The sequence below is a fragment of the Cydia strobilella genome, chromosome 9, assembly GCF_947568885.1.
Source record: "Cydia strobilella chromosome 9, ilCydStro3.1, whole genome shotgun sequence".
NCBI lineage: Eukaryota > Metazoa > Arthropoda > Insecta > Lepidoptera > Tortricidae > Cydia > Cydia strobilella.
In genome coordinates, this window is record NC_086049.1 from 7,123,039 (window position 1) to 7,145,781 (window position 22,743).

At 37.8% G+C, this 22,743-nt stretch overlaps 1 protein-coding gene across 3 annotated transcripts; it reads left to right on the forward strand.

Moving 5' to 3' along the window:
* The first annotated feature begins 31 nt into the window (after positions 1–31).
* LOC134744147 (eukaryotic peptide chain release factor GTP-binding subunit ERF3A) lies at positions 32–21,111 on the forward strand. Of its 3 annotated transcripts, none has more exons than XM_063677849.1 (13): positions 32–409; positions 4,025–4,239; positions 5,337–5,451; positions 6,846–6,992; positions 7,797–7,942; positions 9,410–9,564; positions 10,507–10,624; positions 11,071–11,274; positions 12,228–12,386; positions 13,544–13,648; positions 17,866–18,034; positions 19,212–20,394; positions 20,536–21,111. In XM_063677849.1, the coding sequence occupies exons 1-12, from the start codon at positions 172–174 to the stop codon at positions 19,253–19,255; spliced, it is 1,815 nt and encodes a 604-aa protein (XP_063533919.1). In that variant the 5' UTR covers positions 32–171; the 3' UTR covers positions 19,256–20,394; positions 20,536–21,111. The 3 variants fall into 3 exon arrangements, with proteins under 3 accessions (XP_063533919.1, XP_063533920.1, XP_063533921.1); XM_063677850.1 differs by having other exon boundaries at positions 33–409; positions 4,025–4,227; XM_063677851.1 differs by lacking the exon at positions 32–409 and adding an exon at positions 504–793.
* Positions 21,112–22,743: the final 1,632 nt, after the last annotated feature.

Genomic DNA, 22,743 nt, shown 5'->3' on the forward strand with positions numbered 1-22,743 from the left:
TTTATTTGTTTTGTGTTTATATGTAATATAACATTTTTGGCAAATTGCCATGAACTTCCGGTCTGAGATAAAGACACACGCGGATCTATCGAGAAAAGAACGCGAATAATTATAAAAATAACTAGAAAAGAGAGACTTATTTAATAACTTTACACTGTCTGATTAATAAAAATGTCCAATATCGGTGCTCCGGACTCTTGGGAAAATCAAGCCGATGTCATAGGTGAACAAGGTGCAAAAGATTCCAATGATGTGTCTACAAAATTTTCCACGTTGAATGTAAATGCCGTGGAGTTCGTGCCTTCTTTTTGTATGCCTTCTCAGGCAAACGAAACCTCCGAATCCCCCTCATCACCACAAAAATCTGAAAGCGGTTCTACGAATTCTGCTGATAGTCCCGTCCTGAACGGTAAGTCGGTTGTCTTGTCATTTTAGCTATCTGCATTGAAGCATTAGAACTAATTATAACATAGTTTACTGAGTATAATGATCTAATTTTCTAAAAAACGCACGTAATTAATTCATGACACTACATTTCCAAAATGTAAACGCTGAATGCAGTATATATTTTTTTTACAAATCCAGTTTTAACGGGTTATGTCGAGACACGCGGCGCCTATCCTATACCCACTTTTGAGTTCGCAACTTTCACCTAAGATTTAATTCTTCTACATTGAAATTAGCGTGAATTATCAGTTCTGCCCACTAGTGCGAGCCAATAAACACTATGCTGACGTAGATAACGACCATTCTTTGATAAGAACTCTTGAAATGCAAGATTCACGCAACATACGTAAGTAAAAGCTTTCGTTTTGACGAATAAATTTGCTTCGATGTACTTATCTATCAGTATTAATGTGTTAATAAAGTCAGTATATACAATATAAATCACAAATCAGACAAAGGTAACTTTACTTTACTTTTGCCTATGTCATTTGGCCTACCTAATAAGGTTATGATTCACAATTTGTGAATAGTAAGTTTATCAAGTTTTTACTTATAATATGAAATAAAAGTATTTTACTGTATGAGAATCATTATGTGGAGGCACCGCTAACCTTGAAATTTTTTGATGGATAGATCTGTAAATGTTTGTTCAGTGTGATGTCAACTCTTGACTGCTTGAAATTTTCTTTTTCATTTCAACCGCTTACAATCCAATTCCCTCTAAACGAAGGCACGAACCCAATCTTCGGATATTTGATCATGTTTATTTACTCAACTGGAACATTTTTACATATTCAGTTTATCATGTCTGGTTTTCTATTTGCTGTAATCATTAGTTTATAATGTGCATGTAAGTTGGTGACTGTGTTATTCTAAGTGAGTCCATTGATTAGAGGTTTGTCCTGTAACAATAGTGTAAGGAAATACATTTTGCATGATTTTAAATGTGGTTATAAGTTAGCCGTATATTTTTCACTTGGACACACTTAGAAAGCATTTGTATGTTTTGTTGTCTTACAAAAGTTTGAGAATGAGTGGTTTTACTTAGAATAAAGTGTTTATCTGTCTAAAGTTTGCAAGTAAAATAATATATTTTTTAAATGTACTAGATTTTAAGATTCTTATTGAATGCTAAAACAATTTATATTTGTGTGTACCTGGAAGACTCAATCCAATAGGAATTGACTCATACTTAATAAATATTCCTATGAGTCACACATGTAAATGTATGTAGATACCTACCTACCTCATCAATTTATTCTCTCTTATGCTATACAGGAAATGATTATTTTTTGGGAAAACCTATGGGTAACATCTAACCCAAAAAGATGTGGTTTTTAAAACTAGGACACATACACATGATTCATAGATTTCTCATTTCCATAAACTATTATCTGAGAAATCAGGTATTATCTTGCATCCCTTAATATGAAAACTACTAATAGTTTTGAGATGGTTTCCATAGATTTGATTATAAAATTGATCCAAGTCTTTATTCTCTGTTAAGCTAGACATACATACTAACTAAGTTATGCCTGCTTAGTTATCCCTGTTCAGTTGAATTAATAGGGTTGTTGACACATGTTGAATTTTATAACTAAATCTAGTTAAATAGATAGAAAATGAGCAATTTATATAACAATAAATTGGAAACCTAAAAAATATATGGGAATAATTTATAGACCTCAGTTTCAAAATTTAATTTAATTTTTTTTACTTCCAAATAGGAAAAAAAATATGGGACCATTTGATTCTTTACATTCTATTTAAAAAAATATTGTATGGCAACAAAATACGTAAACGCAATGTTTCACTGACAATATTTGACAACCGGTCTGGCCTAGTGGGTAGTGACCCTGCCTGTGAAGCCGATGGTCCTGGGTTCGAATCCCGGTAAGGGCATTTATTTGTGTGGTGAACACAAATATTTGTTCCTGAGTACCCATTTCTATCTATATAAGTATGTATTTATCTATATAAGTATATATATCGTCGCCTAGCACCCATAGTACAAGCTTTGCTTAGTTTGGGGCTAGGTTGATCTGTGTAAGATGTCCCCTATTATTTATTATTATTATTAAAATTGCAATTATCTTCTTTTCCATACATCAAAACGGCTTCTAAAAGCAATAGCAATATTACTCATGTTACTCGTGTTAGAAGCATTTTGTCAGTAAAGTGCGGGTGCTAGACTTTGACCATCATTTATGACTTTTGTATTGCTTTAAGACAATGGATCCCATACATTTATATTATCCTCAAAACGAACCTGATCGACTGATACCATTAATAAAAATTTGTCAAATACCATGGCAAAAATATTACACAGGCAAAAAGGAGCATATGTGGCATTTGACTGTGCAGTTTCCTAACCGGTTTTACCTGTAAGGTGGAACTGTACAGGCAAACCCTAGTGTGTATGACCAGCTTTATAAGGGTTGCAATTCATCTGAAAACCCTGAAATAGCCTTATTGTCTGCTGGACATGCCATTATTTCAGTGTTAAATATAGAGATGTGCAAAATACTACTTATCCTCTTGTGTATGATAAGGATTCATGCATGTGAATTTAAATCTAATGTTTTAAATCTCAAGGTCCCTTTTTCAACGATCCCTGTCTATTTGATAGGCAGCATACGAGGGGTTAAATCTAAAGTTTTGTAGATATTTAACTCTGCCTTGTGGGTGTTCTACATCATTTGCTATTTCCTCTCTGAGTGATCATTGCTTTAAGTTATTGCTTTATAGCTCCCAAGTATTGTTAAATGTATAAATTGTGTTTGTATCGAAACAAGAATATAGCAGCATATAGTACAGGGTGGCTAAAAAATAAGTGCATTCCTGTTGCCAGGGAGGTATTGGGATTATACTGAGCAACTTTTACTATCCAATACCAACCACGAAATCGCTAAAAAAAATAATTTACCCTCCTATAGAAAATGGACCAGCCAAAATGTATGAAACAGCCAAATTTTCGTGTGTGCCGGGAATGCACTTATTTTTTAGCCACCGTGTATAGAGTTAATTGACTATCTTGTCACAATCCTCTGGACTGTCAATCTACTTAATAATATATACCATCTACAAAATATGTACACAGTACTGCAATAAATCATTCTTATTCTTATATACATATACTACTAAATATTTTTTTTTCAGAATCAGAAATACCTACTTAAAATGTTGTTAGAATCAGTAGTATTTTTGATTTTGAGTAAAATACTCAATTGCAAAACATAAAAAGAATAATCGACAAATTCTGTTAAAAAAGCGTGTATTGCGGCTTTATTTATAATCTCCTGAATAACGAATGTCATTAGGCGGATCCACACAGGATGTCCCGCCTCGCGAAGAAATTCCCTCGCGAAGCAGCTTGGTCTGTGTGGACGTGCCTCGGGCGAAGCAAACGCACTCGCGGCCGCAATGCCTTGGGCGACAGACCGAGCTGCTTCGCGAGGGAATTTCCTCCGGTTCGTGTGTGTGGACCCGTCTATTGACTAGTGCAAGAGGCTAGGAAAGTTAGTTTCAGTGAACACATTGCATCCCTCCGGGCCGCTCAAGCTTGTTGTCGCCGCAGGTTGCGGGGACGGCGGCGGCGACAGCGGCGACGGCGCGTCGGCCTCGCCGCGCGTGGAGGAGCCGCCGCCTGTGCCGGCCGCCGCGCCGCCCGTGCCGCCCGACGTTTCGCCCACCGTCGACAGCTGGGAGGCCGAGGCCGACGACGCGCTGCTCACACCAGAGGACAACAACGAACCCGATGAAGAAGAGATTGAGCAACAGGTTCAAAACACTGTAATTGGCATGATTCTTTTTTTGCGTTATTAGTAAATCTAGCATTAGATTAGAATGTCTTACCACCAAACTTTTTTATCATTTTATTGGGTATAATATATGTAAATCAATAACATGTAAGGCATAAGTTAACATTTTACACTCCTGACTGACAAGTATTAAACAAAGGAAAACATTGGTTGACCATGTCATAGTCTGACCATCCAGCATGAAAGTTGCAGATTAACTAAAGATTAATCGCTATTTGCTTCAAAAAAAATATATTTAAAAAAAAAGTATGCTTGACTAATTTTGTAATGAGAGTTGATTAATTTCAGTTTTGCTTTATGCATGAAAGGTAATTAACTGATTAATTAGTATCTACTCAAACATGTGAAATTAGAATTAGTTCATGCATGGATTGATATGGTTATTGTGTTTTGTGTTGTTGTGAATATGTATAATTGTAGTTACTTGATCTAGCATTGTAGTCACAGTAGCACAATAACTCGGGACAGATAATTACTTGTTTTTGAGAGAATTCAACTGCTTATATGATTGTGACTAATGATATTTATAGCTTATCAACATATTCATACAAATTGTAAACATTATATCTATTGTTTTTAGTTAAATCTGCTTGTGGGTGATTTCTTATTAGTTTGTATATTTTTAGGGTTCCATACCCAAAGGGTAAAAACGGGACCCTATTACTAAGACTCGGCTGTCTGTCTGTCCATCTGTCACCAGGCTGTATCTCATACAACACACGTGATTTTTTTGCCATTTTTTGCGTAATGGTACGGAACCCTTCGTGCGCGAGTCCGACTCGCACTTGGCCGGTTTTTTTTTCCCCAGCTTTAAAGTTTTCTCACATAATAATGGAGCATTCACACATGTACATAAAGTAAAACCCTCATTTGTTGCATATCAAACTCAAATTGGGCTACAGTGTGTGACAAAAAAAGTAGACACATCTACAAACATACACTCAAAGAATATGTATAGGTAATTAGGTATCCCTTTGTCAATCGGTTAAACATCAGACACATTATCTTGCAAATAGTACCTAATGCAAGTCGTAATACTTTACTTAAATTTTATTCTTGCGACCTCAGGAAAATGATGAATTAGGCGAGTTGGCAAAGAAAGTACCCAAGAAGAAACCCCCCAGAGTGGAAGACACCCGGAGCAAGAAGGAACATGTCAATGTTGTGTTCATCGGCCATGTCGGTAAGACCACTTCACATTAAATACTTTAGTTTCTCCGTTAACTCCATTACAAGGTAACATCATCGACATAAGCCTTGGGCAAAGTGCTTAGTGGAGAAGCCAGGTGCCAACGCCCGACATAGCAAAAATATGAACACAGATTTAATATGAACTTGTGTGGGCCCAAATGTTTATATTGACTTGTTTGTATCAAACAAATACCAAGCCCACAGCCGCGCACATTGGCAACATTGGACTCATTGGAGGCCTAGTTTGCACAGTTATATCAAAGATAGAAATAACTCCGTAATAGATGGATACATTCTAAGGAAAATACGTGCCTCGAAAATCAAGAAAATTTGATTCTCGATCAGATGGCGCCACTACCTTTGGCCTACTCTCGGATAGATGGCGTTGACGGTTTCGTTTGTTATTTAACAATTTTAACGCATATTAGTGAAAGAGCATGGGTTAAAATCAAATTAAAATAATTAATGCAAATAAAAAAATCATTTATCCATATATAAATCCATTTTATCGTATTTTTATACATCTTCATTTTTAGTTTTAATCGTGTGTCGATAGATGGCAGTGAATTTACTGTGGCTACAAAACCACTGACAGTACCACTCTATCCTATATCCTCTTTGGTTATATCTACACCATGTACGAGTAATTAAGAATTTAGAAACCTGGAAACCTAGTTTCAGTGTGCCTGTCTTGTTGAATTTCATTTCTAAATCTAGAAAATGAGCAATTTATAACAATAAATTGGAAACTTGAAAAATATATGGGAATAATAAAGAAATACAAGAGCTCAAGATCCAAAAAGGAACAAAATAGTGGTATGGCAACAATATACATAACGTAATATTTCACTGACAAAATCGCGTTTCCTTGTTTTCCATACATCGAAACGGCTTCTAAGCAATAGCGACGTTACATGGTGACGTCACGATGTATTGCCATTTTGTTAGAAGCGTTTCGTCAGTAAAGTGCGGGTGCCAGACTTTGACCATCATTTGTGACTTTTGTATCACTTTAAGGCAATGGGTCCCATACAGACATTTGATCCTCAAAACAAACCTGATCGACTGATACCATTAATAAAAAAATGTCAAATACCCTATTGCTACACCCACGTTATGTTGTAATGTAATGGTAGAGTACCTGGGAGACCGAGCTTTGCTCGGAAAACATAAAAACTCAAAAATGCGCGTTTTCCCAGAGATAAGACCTAGCTAGATCGATTTTTCGCCCCCGAAAACCCCCATATAGCAAATTACATCGAAATCGTTAGAGCCGTTTCCGAGATCCCGAAATATTAAATAATTATATATACAAGAAATGCTCGTTTAAAGGTATAAGATTTACGTTTGTGAGCTTAATAAAATATGTTAAATTTATGTTTCTAGATGCTGGTAAATCGACAATCGGCGGTCAGATTATGTCCTTAACAGGCATGGTAGACAAAAGAACTCTGGACAAATACGAAAGAGAAGCGCGAGAGAAGTCCCGAGAGTCGTGGTACCTTTCCTGGGCGCTCGACACTAACCAAGAAGGTATGCAATGCAACTATTATTTTTTTACATTTTTATACTGTTATCCATTGCAAATCCTTTCATTCACCTACCAACAAAGAGGTGAGCGCAGCATTTACCAAAAATGCGTTCATTATATACAGACTTAAACCAAGATAACTCTGCAGCGATTTTGATAGCACAGACTGTAGAAGAGTGGTATTTATACCTCATAATTTCATAGAAGTTTGACGTTTAAAATAATACTTGCACAATCTGTGCTATGAAAATCGCTGCAGAGTTATCTTGGTTTTACTCTAAACTTTTTCGCGTGAGATGTAGTAAAGTGTCTTGGTTTATTATGTGGCGACGTTTACAGACGTTGTGCACCTGAATGGGAGATCATTTTAACTCTTATCACAACTCATTATTTACTAACACGGGACTAGCGTACCTATGAATTAGTTTGAAAACTGCCCCACTTTATTTTAATTTTATTAATTTAAGTCGCGATCGTAAAAGTTTTAATCGATCTTTTACAAAGTTTTGTTTTATTTTAGCCAATTAGTTGGTAGGTAAACTACAAATAAATTTCATTACATAGTATAAACAAAGTCGCTTTCCGCTGTCTGTATGTCTGTCCCTATGTATGCTTAGATCTTTAAAACTACGCAACGGAATTTGATGCGGTTTTTTTTAAATAGATAGAGTGATTCCAGAGGAAGGTTTATATGTATAATTTGTAAAGGTTTTGTGTAAATTAGTTGAACTACCCGTGCGAAGCCGGGGCGGGTCGCTAGTTAGGTATATAAAATTGAGAATACATTGGCAATTTATTTTGTGCAGAACGCGACAAGGGCAAAACCGTGGAGGTGGGGAGAGCATACTTCGAGACTGAGAAGAAGCATTTCACGATCCTCGATGCCCCGGGGCACAAGAGCTTCGTGCCCAACATGATCGGTGGCGCGGCGCAGGCCGATTTAGCCGTGCTGGTACGTATCCCTGTCATTGTACAATAATATAGAAAGCCTTTTTATTGGAGCGAAGTATTAATGTCAAGTTTAAATTTCGCATTAAGGCCACAAGATAGCAGTCCCTACAACGCCTCGGGAGCGTAGAACGTGCGTGAACAGAGGGCGGCACTCGTATAAGGCCGCAGGCTGGACGCACGCGGCGCGGCAAGGTCCTAAACAGGTCGTTCAAGTCTGCCGCGTGCGTCCGCGGCCTTAGGTTAGGTTAGTAGGTGTGTTAGGTGTTCATATTAGCGTAAAGTGTCAATGTCAAGTTTTAGTTTGCGATTTGTAGCCTAAATCGCACTGTCAAGTTTTAGTTTGCAATGAGGGCTACCGTTTTTGTGCTCACCAGTTGGCGTCACTTAGATGTAGGGCCAGAAAAACAGATCTCAAAATTCTTCTATGCTTATTTTTATAAAATCAATACGTTCTAATATACACAAAGTTATTTTAACGTCTAAATGTGGCATTTTTTGAACGTGGTTAATTTTGCACATATTATATTTGGCACTTTTTTTAAACCACTAACAATTTATTGAGCTATAATCTATTGTTTACCATGATTAATCAGATAGACAAAGATTTACCACAATTATGAATTAAGGAGTGAAAAATCCCGATAAAAAAGCTTGAAACCCCTAAAACTTCTATGCATTAGACATTTTGAAAAACCTCCATCTACACTAGCGCCCCTAGCGGCGAAATTAAACGCGGTAGCCCTCATTGTAGCATAAGGCCGCGGACTGTACGCACGCGGCGAGCGAGGCGGCGGGCGGTCCGCGACCGCGGCCTTAAAGGTGGCGGACCTTCCAATGCGCACTGTCACTATACTCCTACATGTGCTACATGTGACTGTTGATTCACATGGGTGACACACTGACACAAGCTCACCTCACCACTGCTACATATTGCTAGTGGTGTATACTTTCTGATTCCCATGAAAAATCCTCTGTGAATCAAATAAAATCTGAGTGATTTATTTTATTAAATTAGGACATAAGTTTTGTGTCATAATTGTTTTCTTTTTTCATGCATTATAAAAGCGAATGACGTCGATCGATCATCGATCGACTTCAAATTAACCAAACTAATTACCAGGCCAATAATTTGGGCAAGGAGCGAAACTGACACAGAACAAAAACCACACGCAGGTGGAACCACGGGCACAGTTTCTACCCAATGTTATCAATCTGTTCTATTTTAGATACTAAACCGTAATTAAAATGTATGCAATTATAAAATTTACTCCAGTATAAGCCATTATAGTGGTTAAATGTTCTGATATCTCGTATAATGAGCTTTTAATGGTAGGTGGTAGTTGTCGAGAGCGCACGCGCGACAGGTCAATGAGTGTGGCGAATGCAGTGCATTATTTCAAACAGTTACAGTTTTCCAACTTCAAGAGAAATTAGACTGTGTTTTCATTTGAATGTTTTATTTTTTCAGGTGATTTCAGCGCGTAAAGGTGAATTTGAGACTGGTTTCGACAGAGGAGGGCAAACTCGTGAGCACGCTATGTTGGCCAAGACTGCCGGGGTGAAGCATTTAGTAGCTCTTGTTAACAAAATGGATGATCCCACTGTCAACTGGGATGAGAAGAGGTATGTATTGATACCATTAGGGTTAGACCAAGCTAAGTTGACAGCGATTTTGATAGCCCAGTCGCCCCAGGCGCAAGTGTTATTTAAACGACATAATTTCACAGAAGTTTGACGTTTAAAATAACACTTGCACCGTCTGGCCTATCAAAATCGCTGCCAACTTAGGTTGGTCCAACACTAATTACAAACAGGGTTTCATTTCAGGGAATAGACAACAATATTAATCGTATAATGAGAGTGTTCCCAACATAGGCCCCAGCTTGGTTAGCAAAACTTTCCTTGCGTCAAGTACCTTCTCGCGAGTCGAGCCAACATGTGCAAGCCGTGCTGGTCTCATCATTGATTGCTAAGTCTCAACACAGTTCCTTATCTTCTGTCAGGACTAATATTTATTGCTATCATTACTATTATTATATATGTCATTATTATTCCGTTCTTCATCAATTCTCATCTACTCTAAGATTAACTGGAAGAAATCTTTTAAAGGGATAAGTTCGCCTTTGTACTGCCTATTTCTGTGCCATATTTGTGTTCTGTCTTTTGTACAATAAAGAGTTTATACATACATATATACTATTAGGCAATATACTCTGGTAAATTTCACAATTAAAACATGCTGCAACACTTATGTATCTCCTTATTTTCAACTAATTATTATTTGTAATGCAGGCAGGCAGTTTAAACAACTGATAATGCCTGTATCCAGAGTCATAAACCGAGTTCTCAGTGTTGAGTAGAATTTGCTTTGTGCTTACCTAATTTATTCTTAAACTCATTGACACTTTGGGCCGCTACTACATCCTCTGGGAGTTTGTTCCAAGCGTTGACCACTCTGTTGCTAAAGAAGTGTCTATGAGGATTATTGTAGGACCTGTGAGACACCAGCTTATACTGATGATGATTACTTTCTTATTATTCACCAACTCCTTTCTTTTATTACAGATACAATGAATGTCGAGACAAAATCATGCCTTACCTCAAAAAGCTGGGATTCAACCCAGCTAAGGACCTCTCCTTCTTACCTGTGTCTGGCCAAACTGGACAGGGCTTATTGGAAAGAGTAAGTGCCTAAAATTTACATACTATATATGCATAAATGTGATAAAGTTTTCATGTCATCAAACTCCTCAAAGACCACATCTGTAATAAATCATTTAATGCGTCACTGTTGTCGTCTTAGAGTTAGACCAAGCTAAGTCGGCACCGACTTTGATAGTCCAGACTGTGCAAGTGTTATTTTAAACGTCAAACTTCTATGAAATTATGACTTTTAAATAACACTTGCGGAGTCTGTGCTGTCAAAATCGCTGCCAACTTAGCTAAGTTAGTTAGGCCAACCTCAGTCTAACTCTACCAGTTTCCAATTATGGTGCAATCATTTATAGGCCTTATCCTGTGCCAAGATGCATATGAAAAGACTAAGATATGTAATTACCCTAATCTATCCTATTATCTTTTACACAATAAATTACTGATTACCGACTAAAAATGTACTTTATTATTGAGGTGTCCGAAGACATCTGCTCGTGGTACCGCGGGCCGTCGTTCATCCAGCTGATCGACGAGCTGCCGTCGCTCAACCGCAAGATGGACGGGCCCTTCATCATGCCCGTCGTCGACAAGTACAAGGACATGGGCACCGTGCTCATGGGCAAGGTGGAGGCGGGGACCACGAGGAAGGGCAGCATCCTTTTCCTCATGCCCAACAGGGTGAGTTCTGTCTTTATCAGGCGGGTCCATACAGACCGAGCCGCCTCGCGAGGAAATTGCCGCGCGAAGCGACTCGGTCGGTGGAGACGTGCCTCGCCCGAGGCGATGCGGCCGAGACCGAGAGCTAATCTTATGAAAGCCTGGTAACATTAAGTAAGAAGTTAATTATATATGGGCAATTGCTCTACTGTATTAAAATTATTTTAAACGGGTTATTCACGTATTTTAGTCGATAAATCGCTCATAATAACTTGAATATTTTCTAGTCTCGCTGGAGTTTTATGTTAAATATGTCCTATTGCTATAGCAATTAGCGAGAAGTGGAAAAAGTAAGTGTTTTTTTTTTCTTTCTTTATTTTAGCTTTTAGACTTCGACGGGGCAGGTGTTGTCTGTGTTCAATGCCCATGTATATGTATCTCTTATTCTAACTATAAAACTTCCGTGAGACTCAAACATATACGGTTTTGGGTACTGCGTCGGTGGTCAATGTGGACCGGCCTTTAGCAAGTGACTCAGTGAGTGTTGTGTGCGATCCGAGATTTGACAAACGCAATACGGAGGGTAGAGCCGTCCTCTGTACGGTGACGTCGCGCGTCGCCGGCACCGCCGACGCCGCCTGTCGCAAGCGGCCGTGCAAGTCGGGCGCGTGCGCGTGCGCGTGCGCGTGCGCGTGCGCGCGTGCGCCGGCCCGCAGTACACGGCACCCCTAGACCAATGAGGACGTGTCGTTGCTCCGTGAAGAGGATCCTCGTAAATTGGATCGAAACATGTCGAGCTATTCGACTTAATAATACGCGAGTGACCCGTTTTAAAATAATTTTAATATATCTTATTAATGCTGAATATAAAATAAATTAGTTTCTTAGTCAAAAAAATTCAGCATTCAATATACGCCCTCGCCGTAAATACGTAATTTTGCTCCCTTGTGACACAATCTACTATTGTTTGACAGGTGCAAGTGAATGTTGATCAGCTGTGGTCTGACGACATTGAGGTTACATCCATTGGGCCTGGCGAGAACGTGAAAGTCAAGCTAAAAGGCATCGAAGAAGAAGATGTGTCGCCTGGTTTCGTGCTCTGCGACATCACTGAACCCATTACTACTGGAAGAGTAAGTCATTCTAATTACTAGAAACATATACATATAAAAGTTATAAAAATCAAGTTCCATGAAAAATATACACTACGCGCACGCTGTTATGTTTAACCAAAGAGAATTAAGAAGACAGAGTGCTCACTCCATACATCGGTTTTGTTACCAAAAAGACTAATTTTTTCGTAGTCTACATCTAGCGTCAAGTAGCGGAACTCTCAGTACTGCTACTCGATAATAGATCAATAGATTTCGCGGCGAACAAAGTCTAATGCTCAACGATTTTCAGCTAATTTTCGGACCAGAGTACCCGGAACTCTATTTTCAACTCCTGCTTTTAATATTAGTTATAAATTGTTGAGCAATACACTTCGTCAGTCGCGACACATTCGACATCTAGTGTAGAATAGCAGTACTGATAGTTCCGCTACTTGACGCTAGATGTAGACTGCGAAAATAATAGTCTTTTTATTAATAAAACCGATGTATGGAGTGAGCACTCTATGTCTTCTTAATTCTCTTTGGTTTAACTCTGCCCGCCAGTGCGCGGCTTCAGCCCAATACATCCTTCCTGCATTCCAACAAGGTTCACTATGACGCACCGCGGACGATACGAGTCGGGTTTTAAAGGTTTATAGTCATTTTAATCATTGTCATTTGAAATATTACCATTGTCAGACAGTTGCGCTCGGGGTTAATGGAATGTAAATTCGGTATAATTTTATGGAACAATGTTAAAAATAATAGAAATATAATAGATCTATCGCAACGCCGGGCCGAATTTTTGAGAATCTCGTGAAAGCCGAGAAGGACAAGTCCAGTAAGTACCTAATTTGGCTGACGAGATAACCGCCATGTGGAATGTTGATTCGACAATCATTGTCCTGATAGTCGTTTCAGCGAACGGTCTAATAGCAAAGAGTTTCGACTAACATCTTGAGACTATCGCTAGGTTGTTGGATCAGGGGTCAGATGCAGAAGGCGGTGGTCTTGGACACGGCGCGGATAGTCCGCCGGTTCCTCTCTGTGCGGCCCTGACCACCGGCAGCTTGGGCCCTGCCCCCCCGCACCCAAGAATACGTTTTTTATAATGTGTTTATATATTTTTTATATTGTTTTGTAAGTGTTTTATTCTACTTGCATAAACTAAATATATAAATGTGTTTTTTTTGCAGGTGTTTGATGCTCAAGTTGTGATTTTGGAGCATAAGTCGATCATTTGTGCGGGATACTCGGCTGTAATGCACATACATTGCGCCGCCGAAGAGGTTACTGTAAAGGTAAGAGAACACTTTAAAATGTATTGGTACAAATGGTACATACTCTATGGGTTATTCCCACTATTTACCACCAAGTTTTAATGCCCATAGATTAGTATATGTTATTACTGTAATAGATAAGAAACTCTCGGACATTTCACGGTCACGTCTCTACTAGTGCTGCCCCTAGCGGTCCTGCTCTCAACTAATGAGACTGTATATGCAGTAAACACGCACACATGTACACACACACACACACACACACGTACTTATGGGTTCTTTACCTACATGTAACAACTTTAATATTGGAAACTGATTTATGTAGTAATCTTTGTCGTACCAATTTCCATTTGCTTAGAAAACTACATAAATCAGTTTTTCAGAATAAATAAATGAAAACTTATGTTGAATCAAGTACAATATATTATTTATAAGTACCTACTTATTTACATACGTTCCATTCCAAGTAACTAAGACACATGCAAATACAGCGACGCTTTAAGCGCACTTCCGTGAAAATAACTTAACAGCAAGTATGTAACAATTTATTTCCTGACTATGTTTTAAACAATAATTAGAGGCAACCTAATTCATTTCTTCTTCTTGATCCCAAAATAACTTGGAAAGCTTCAATAGTTTGATCCAACTTTTTTTGATTTAATTTAGATCCATTTTTGTCGCATACCTGCCGTGTCGCAACTTTATTCTGAAAGCTTTTTAATACCTGAAAATATATTAACAGTTAAGATGTTATCAAAAGTATAAAAAGGTTATTTTACAGCGAAACAGGACAAGTGTTGAGCATGCATTTTAAGGGTGTGCTATTGTCACATTTAATGTTAGGTAACAAGAAATCAGTGAATCGGGATATTATTCATGTAAAATGTCGACAAAGGTAACGTATTGTGGTTGGATTTTATCAGTAGATGTATGTCTTTCTAATTTTGGCAGGTTGTAGTTGATTTATCAGATTAAGACCTAGGCACGGAAAATAGTATCTTAATTATGATAATCAGAGCAACGTGTATGACGGGCCTTACGGGCACTAAGAATGGTGCTAGTTCAACGGCTGTTATTTGAAATGTTACAATGTTCCATGTTCCATCGCCAACATTTCATAAATATGCTTTACCCGAAGCCTCTATCAAAGCTTTTGATAAAGATGAAATAATAAATAAATGTTCAGGAGGTATATATATATTATAAACTCGAAAATTTACTTACCTTGACCTTATACCGATGTACATACAAGAAGGTACACAGATTCGGCGCGGCCCGGCCGGCATTGCTTTTCATCTTGCCTGCGTTGGTTTGGTTGAATGAGTAAGAGCACAACTCAACACAACTTACAAGGTTGGTTGTGATATAAAGAAACGCTGTTTGTTAATATCTTAACATAAATCTGACCAAAAATATGTTTAAACGGAATTTATATTAAAAAACAACTTAGAAATAATTTCAAAATTTCCCGTCAAACCAAACGTCATTTGGTTTTTTTATTCGTCTAAATACGTCAGTCTGTCATTGTACGGTGTTTGCACTACATATTAAAAAAACTACTTTTACGTTTCAAATTTATTTTGTTTCCTAGTTCATTTGCAACGTAAGGTTAGTAACACTATCAAAACATTTTTTATTAAAATATATTCTTCTAGATTTAATGAAATACGATTAAGTTACCTGCTTAAATATTTGTTTTGGTATATTTTGTTTTCTACTATCTACACACAAGAATGATATCTAGCCACACTCAGCCCTCCTTATGCTAAAGGCGGTATCTCAAAAACGAATGAACTGGAAATGGAACGTTATGATTCAAATTTAAGGTACTTATTTGCATGCAATCTTCAATTGAGATACCGCTTTTTAGCTCAGCAGGGCACCACGGCTGAGGAATATATGTCCAGCATAACCCAGAGATGGCATTATTATCAGCATTACATTACTCCTCTTCAGAGATACTATACCATGGTAATGCCAGTGGTGACAACTGAGAATTTTTATTTTCACCTGTTCCCAGTAATGGTGTTAGACTATGCGTCAAAAGTATCTACCGTTCTCTAATAGTTGAACCAAAGATAGATATAACTCCGGAATAGATGGATACAGTCTAAGGAAAAAACGTGCCTCGAAAATCACGAAAATTTGATTCTCGATCAGATGGCGCCACTAGTTTTGGCCTACCCTCGTATATAGGGCGTTGACGGTTTCGTTTGTTATTTATAATTTTAACGCATATCAGTGAAAGAACATGGGTCAAAATCATATAAAAATAATTAATGCAAATAAAAAAAAAAACATTTTTCCATATTTAAATACATTTTAACGTATTTTTATAAATCTTTATTTTTATAATAGTGTCTTCGGTTACCGCGATAGTTACTCATGAAATAAAACTATGAAAACGGATTATATCGCGTATATTGAATTTATAATACATCCCGACGTCGGGATGTATTATAAATTCAATATACGCGATATAATCCGTTTTCATAGTTTTATTTCTTTATTTTTAGTTTTAAAGTATGTCGATAGATGGCTGTGAATTTACAGTGGTTACAAAATTTACTACGACAGTACCGCTCTATCTTATTATATCCTCTTTGGTTGAACTAAGAGAGATATGTCTCTGTGTATATATTTATTGTATTTGTATGTATACATTATTTTAAAATTATTTGTGTCTTCGGTTTGTTAATTTATATTTATATCGGCACTACCCATTGAAAGTTGTAAGTACTTAACTTTCCTGCTACCCAAAGGATGTCTGGATTAGATCGTTTTTTAGCGATAAGACCGCCTGTTGTTACCTAGTCTTAAGCTTGTATCTCTCTTTGTGTATTTTTTTGACTTTATGGTGCACAATAAAGAATATTTACTTACTTACTTATAATTAGAGTGTAATAGGTACTTTTGAACGCCATTTGTAGAGATCTATACACAGTGGCTAAAAAATAAGTGCATGCCTGTTGCCAGGGAGGTTTTGGGATTATACTGAACTTTTGCTATGGGACCAACCCCGAAATCGAGAAAACAAATTTGGCTGTTTCATACTTTTTGGGTGGTCCATTTTCTATGGGAGGGTAATTTTTTTTCGCGATTTCGTGGTTGACCCCATAGTAATAGTTGCTCAGTATAATCCTAAAACCTTCCTGGCAACGGGAATGCGCTTATTTTTTAGCCACCCTGTATATCCCTATTTGGAAAAGTATTCAAAGATGGCAGATACTTTTGGCGCGTTGTTTAATACGCCACTTTTGATGCTGACGTACAGTAACAGTAGTAGTATTGAACACTAACAAAATGTTGGTGATAACTACCGAGGAAAAAAATCTTAGTTGTAACAACTGAGAAAAAAAATCCCACCAGTTACCACCCAAGCGAGTTGGTGGTATAACTACTGTTTTTTTCTCAGATGAAGGCAGTAAATGTAAATTCAGGACCTAAATTTATTTATTTATTGATAATGGGAAACAAATAGCGAAAAATGACACATATAGATAATTACACTAAATTAAATTGGCAATAAAAACTGCAAACAAAGAAACGATTAAGTTCATACATAATTAAATGCAAGATATTAAGAATTATTCCATGTTGTACTGTAATATTCTGACGGGTCTAAAGCACTCGAAGCTCTTTATACAAGGGGTAGACTCTGATTGGAGCAAAAAGCTTTGGAAACTTAGCAAACGGCAACTCCAAATAATCACGGGGGTGTTTACTGGCCATTACGGGGCCAAGATGGGGCACGCTGACAACACCGATTGTCGTATGTGTGGCGAAGAGGAAGAGACAATAGAACTCCTTATGTGTGAATGTCACGCCCTCGCCAGACAAAGAATGAAGGACTGTGGAACAGGCTACCTGGTACCAAAGGAATTCAAAAAGCTACCCATAAGGTCCATCATCCGGCATATGGAGATGGTGGGGAAAGCTCTTGAGTAGCGGACGGATCTTTCCTTGGGGGTAACTGCACAAAAGATCCCTATGGGTCGAAGTGTATCCGTAAAGGCCCCCGAAATTATAAGATAAGATAAGATAAGACACTAGTTATAAGAAACATGTACCGTTTGTGCCCAAATAAACATTAAAACATTAAGACTGTAATATTATAAAGGCCAAGGTGCTCAAAAATATCTAAACACTTTTTATAGAGATATCTCTGAGCACCTTGCTTGCTCCAATACAATACCTATGTAATGGCAACAGTAGTAAGTGGATTTGTGTGTGTGCAGGCACTAATCTGTCTGGTGGACAAGAAGACCGGAGATAAGTCCAAGACGCGGCCGCGCTTCGTGAAGCAGGACCAAGTGGCCATCATGAGGATAGAGTGCGCCGGCATCATCTGCTTAGAACCATTCAAGAACTTTGCTCAAATGGGCAGGTTCACATTAAGAGACGAGAGTAAGTTTTACCTCATTTCCCCTATTTTACTGATTGTTCGGTTGCATGCTGAAGGATCCCGGGTGTGATGCTATGCAGCACGACCACGGAAGATTTCGTATTCTTTTGCGGTACAAAATTCACGAATAAAAATTCACTTTTATACACTTGTATTAAAAAAAAATTACTTGTAGGGTTTACGCAAGGTGACATAGAGGTCGTGGTCGCGCTGGGTAGATACTTTCTGGCACGACCACGCTTTATTTTATGACATAAGTGGTTAATTTAACATTCAAAATACTACAAAATAAATGTACTTTTATTAAAGCCGTAATGATAAAACCGTATGAGTAATCTTTTTTAATATATGTACAAAAAGTGCATTTATTTTGTAGTATTTTGACTGTGAAATTAACCACTTATGTCATAAAATAAAGCGTTGTCGTGTCAGATAGCATCTACCCAGCACGACCACGACCTCTGTCGCCTTGCCTAAACCTTATGAGTACATTTTTTTAAATACAAGCACAAAAAAGTACATTTCTTTTTCGTGAATTTGTACCGCAGAAGAAATTACAAAATCTTCCGTGGTCGTGCTGTATAGCATCACATGGACCCCGGGCCCCCTGGGGCCGTTCGAAAACGTTGTTTGCATATTTATTTTCAGTACAGTACACAGAAAACAAGCATGACTATAGGATATTTTATATATCCTCTTTCGAAAAGGCTAGTTTCCTGTTGTCAAGTAAATGTTTATTGTAATGTACCTAATCCCTTGTTGGTTGAAGTGACACGAACCGGCTCTCGGACAATTTACGTCATATAAATTTGAAATTTGATTAATTTAAATAAAATCCAAAATCCAACAAATCAAAAATGACGTATGCCACTTGAAAGGCACTTGATAGTAATGAATAGTAAAGAAAGGACGCTAAGCACGAACAATCTCGTACATTTCGTCTGTTCCTATCTCTATCGCACGCGCGTAATGGTATAGCTGTCCCGCTCATGTGCCGGCGGTCAATGACGCTGTGCGAGCGGGAAACCAATATAATTATGCGCGTGCGATAGAGAGAGGAAATGGCGCGTCAATGTACTAAAATCGTTCGTTTAGCATGATGGTCATTGCAAAACTAGCCTATAGAATTTTTAATGTCCTCAAATCCTTGTCTAATTGTAATGTTTCTTTTCTTTTCAGATAAAACTATTGCTATCGGTAAAGTCCTAAAAGTGATTGAGTAAACTGGCACTATGATTTGTAATTTAGCTAGGATAGGCCTTTCCAAAACCTATATTATCAGAGAAAGCATGTAATATGTAATCCTGAATATTGGGATCTGTATCATGTGGGAGCTCGAGTGGCATGTTGCTTCAATACGTTGTAATGTAATGTTCACGTCTAACTTTTATTTTCTTAATATTGATAGAACAGCTAGTCCTCAGAAAAGAAAATACCTATTTTAGCAGCCACTGCCATCAAGTGAAAATTCGTATCTCCACATGACAGCACCATGTTATATATTCAACGTGCTAATTTTATTTTCACATGGCTCTAAAGGTATTGACGCTTTGTAAATCGTTTGATGCCTCCAAAATATGCCTAGCCGTTTGAATTTTACTACTTTTAAAATGTAATGTCTTATTTTATGAGACACCGCGTAGTATTATGTATTCGCGGGTAGTCAAAGATAGCATTAACGAAGCATTACGTAGAGATCGTTTTGCCCTCTGTATCGTCATGTGAACGTAAATAAACGGATACCTTTTATTATGATGGTAACAATAAGTTATGGAATTTATCTTGATACAGTGATTATTTATTTTATTTAGGCAAGCCGTGAATGAATACTCTTAATATACAAGAATTAATATAACTAAATTATATTCTGATTACTTTGAAACAAATTTGGTTAATACTTATTGACATCGCTTCGGATTGCCTTAATTATCGTAAGAGGAGTCAAACTTCTGTAGTGAACCGGTGAGCGAAATGTCAAACAATGAAATGCTTATTTAGGTTTCACATTCTCTTCATATACTGCTGTTAATGCTGTTCCCAAGCGAACCTACGACACTATGAACCTGGTGAAACCATTCATAACCGTAGTAAGGCTCCACGGGAAGGATCATCGACTTAGTTCTAGTAAAAGGTAGCCGGCTGTAAGCATTTCCTCTCTTTAAATGTTTCATTAGACATGGTGTTACTTTTTACTTTTCTAAGAATTCGTGTCTGATGATCACCATAACTTTTTGTTTATTAATTACGCTCACATGTTCATTTTATACACATAATATTTATACTATTGTAGTGTAACGTATCACTTTAAAAGTAAATAATTTTAATTGGTTTGCTGTAGGGCACGCACATAAACACCTATTATGTACATGACAATACAATATTGAATAAATGAAAATGAAATAAAGTTATTCAGTTCCGCTTGTACAAACAGCAACACTCGTTAACTGCCCATTGGTGGACCTTATGCCTTTTATAATAAGGTTTACGAACTGTCAGTTAACAGTGCGATGGTACTGGGGTGTCAGTTTTACTTTTTTATAAGTCCAGACTTACTCGGCTTAGCCTGGATCACGTGTTAATTATAATATCCGCAAACCGTAATCATATTAAGGTAATAGATAATAATTTATTGCTCTAAGTGACCAATATCTGGACGGAGCCCTGTGGAGCCTCGCGCCCTCCGAGGTGGCGCGGGGTCGCCGACTCGCGGCTCCGCCAGTAGGAACGCCGAGAGTACATATAAGCGGTAGTGCAAACAGAGGTGGTTCGTTTTATTTTCAAGAAAAACTTGAAGAAAACATACATGTGAAGGCTCAGCGGCCGAGTTGTTAAAGTAATGTATATTATGGATTTATAAAGTTTTCAGCTTTTTTAATATAATCAGGTTAACGATTAATTAATCTAGGGGCGTTTGTATATTATTATCAATATTTTGTGTATATCAGTGGACAAGACTCTCGGCGCGCGCCGCCCCCGCCGCCCCGCCGGCGCCGCGGCGCCGCGGCGGCGCGCGCCGACACCGAGCGACGCTGGCAGGCTGCGACTATATTATTTTGTTTAAATAAAATTTTATTAAGAATTACGTGTTTTATTGTGAATTCTCATTTGTTAGCGACGACGATAAAAATATAATTCCTTTTCACATCACCTATTCAGAAAATATTTTTTTCTCCTGCTAGGAGGGGGTGCAAGTGGCACTTTTCTGTTGTAGGACACTATATTTTTTTTAAACATAATAATTTCCTCATAGGCGATGTAAAAAGCAGTACGTGTCACATGGTAGCAATATTATTATCACCTTGAGCGTTACTCCTTGAATCCCTCAATACGCTCACGATTCTATTTAAGAATCTTTCGCTTCGATCAGGATTCAATGTAAGGCGGTTATCACACTGCCGTCGCATATCGTTGCAATCTCCGTACGGTACTATGGAGCTCGTGGCATACCCGGCGGCGCGTCGTGCGATTCGCACGGAGAGGCGGGGCCAATGTGTTTAGGCGTGGTTTAGGCAGTACACAGTGGCTATCGATGGGCCATGCCAAGCCACTGCCATGGGTGACTGTAAACACCACAGGCCACGCTACGCCACGATTCCTTTGAAGTGTCAAAAAGACCGACTACTTCTCGATTGCGCATCACGATAGACAACAGAACTGATGGCCAGACGTCCGCCATTGTATACCATTGCCCCCTGTACACAATGGCGATGGCTTCTTATGGACCATCCTTCAACACTGATTACTGGGGTCTTTATCTATGCAATTTTTGCATACAAATCGAGATTCTACAGTACAAAGTGAAAAAAAATCGCAGCACTGGTCGTCGCTCCGAAGTGTGAACGCCGCCTTGCTCCCATGTGACACATGCTCCATTGTGTGGGTTATTCCCACTAGTTACTCAACCAAGTTGTTACCAGTGGTAACTACTGGGATTTTTTTTTCCCCATCTTATCAGTGGTAATTACTGGGAAAGGTGGATTTTTTTTTCCAGTAAGTAGTTAACACTAAAATTTTGTTACAGTTCAGTAGTAATCAAAACAATATAAATAGTAGTGTATAAAATAAATATAGAGTACTTTAATAAATAATTAAAAGTCGATTAGTGTTTAAGTAAACTGCCTTAAAAGGTAATTAAAGTAAAAATATTAAAAACATTTTACCGGTAAGGTCAATGAGGGCATTTCCGTCATACTTTTTCATTAGTTCACTTTGGGCGGTCATAACTATGATGATATTTACTTTTTAATAAACCTGATCACTGTAATAGATTAAGCATTTCTTTAACTATATGAAGGTACTCATATTAAAATGCTAGTAACGTTAGTTATTTAAATATGTTTTTTTACTTAAAACGTGTCAGTTGACGGATTTTCCCTACGGTTTGGGGCTATTCCGTCAACCAACGATTTTTCTTGTATCGTGACGTATTACAAACATATCCGTCAAGTGAACAAATACCGCTATACTCTTAATCAAAACTAAACCTTAGCGAACTCAATATAAGCTTTATTTTCGATTGTATTGCAAAGTATATTTTTTTGGGACAATTCCGGCCTATGAGTAGTAAACCTTTTAAAACAGATTCCCAAACCCTAGGGAAAATCCGTCAACTACATGTTTTTAATAACTACTGTTTTTGTGCTCATCAGTTGGTGCCACTGTTGAGTAAGGTCTGAAGTACAGTGTCCAAGTAATTATGGGCGCGACAATA

What these genes read in the sequence shown, in the direction of transcription:
- LOC134744147 (XM_063677849.1), top strand. Translation starts at nt 172, where the DNA reads ATGTCCAATATCGGTGCTCCGGACTCTTGGGAAAATCAAGCCGATGTC. An exon ending in AGCAACAGGTTCAAAACACT is followed by an intron (nt 4,240 to 5,336) that starts GTAATTGGCATG and finishes TTGCGACCTCAG; the next exon opens with GAAAATGATGAATTAGGCGA. An exon ending in GCTCGACACTAACCAAGAAG is followed by an intron (nt 6,993 to 7,796) that starts GTATGCAATGCA and finishes TATTTTGTGCAG; the next exon opens with AACGCGACAAGGGCAAAACC.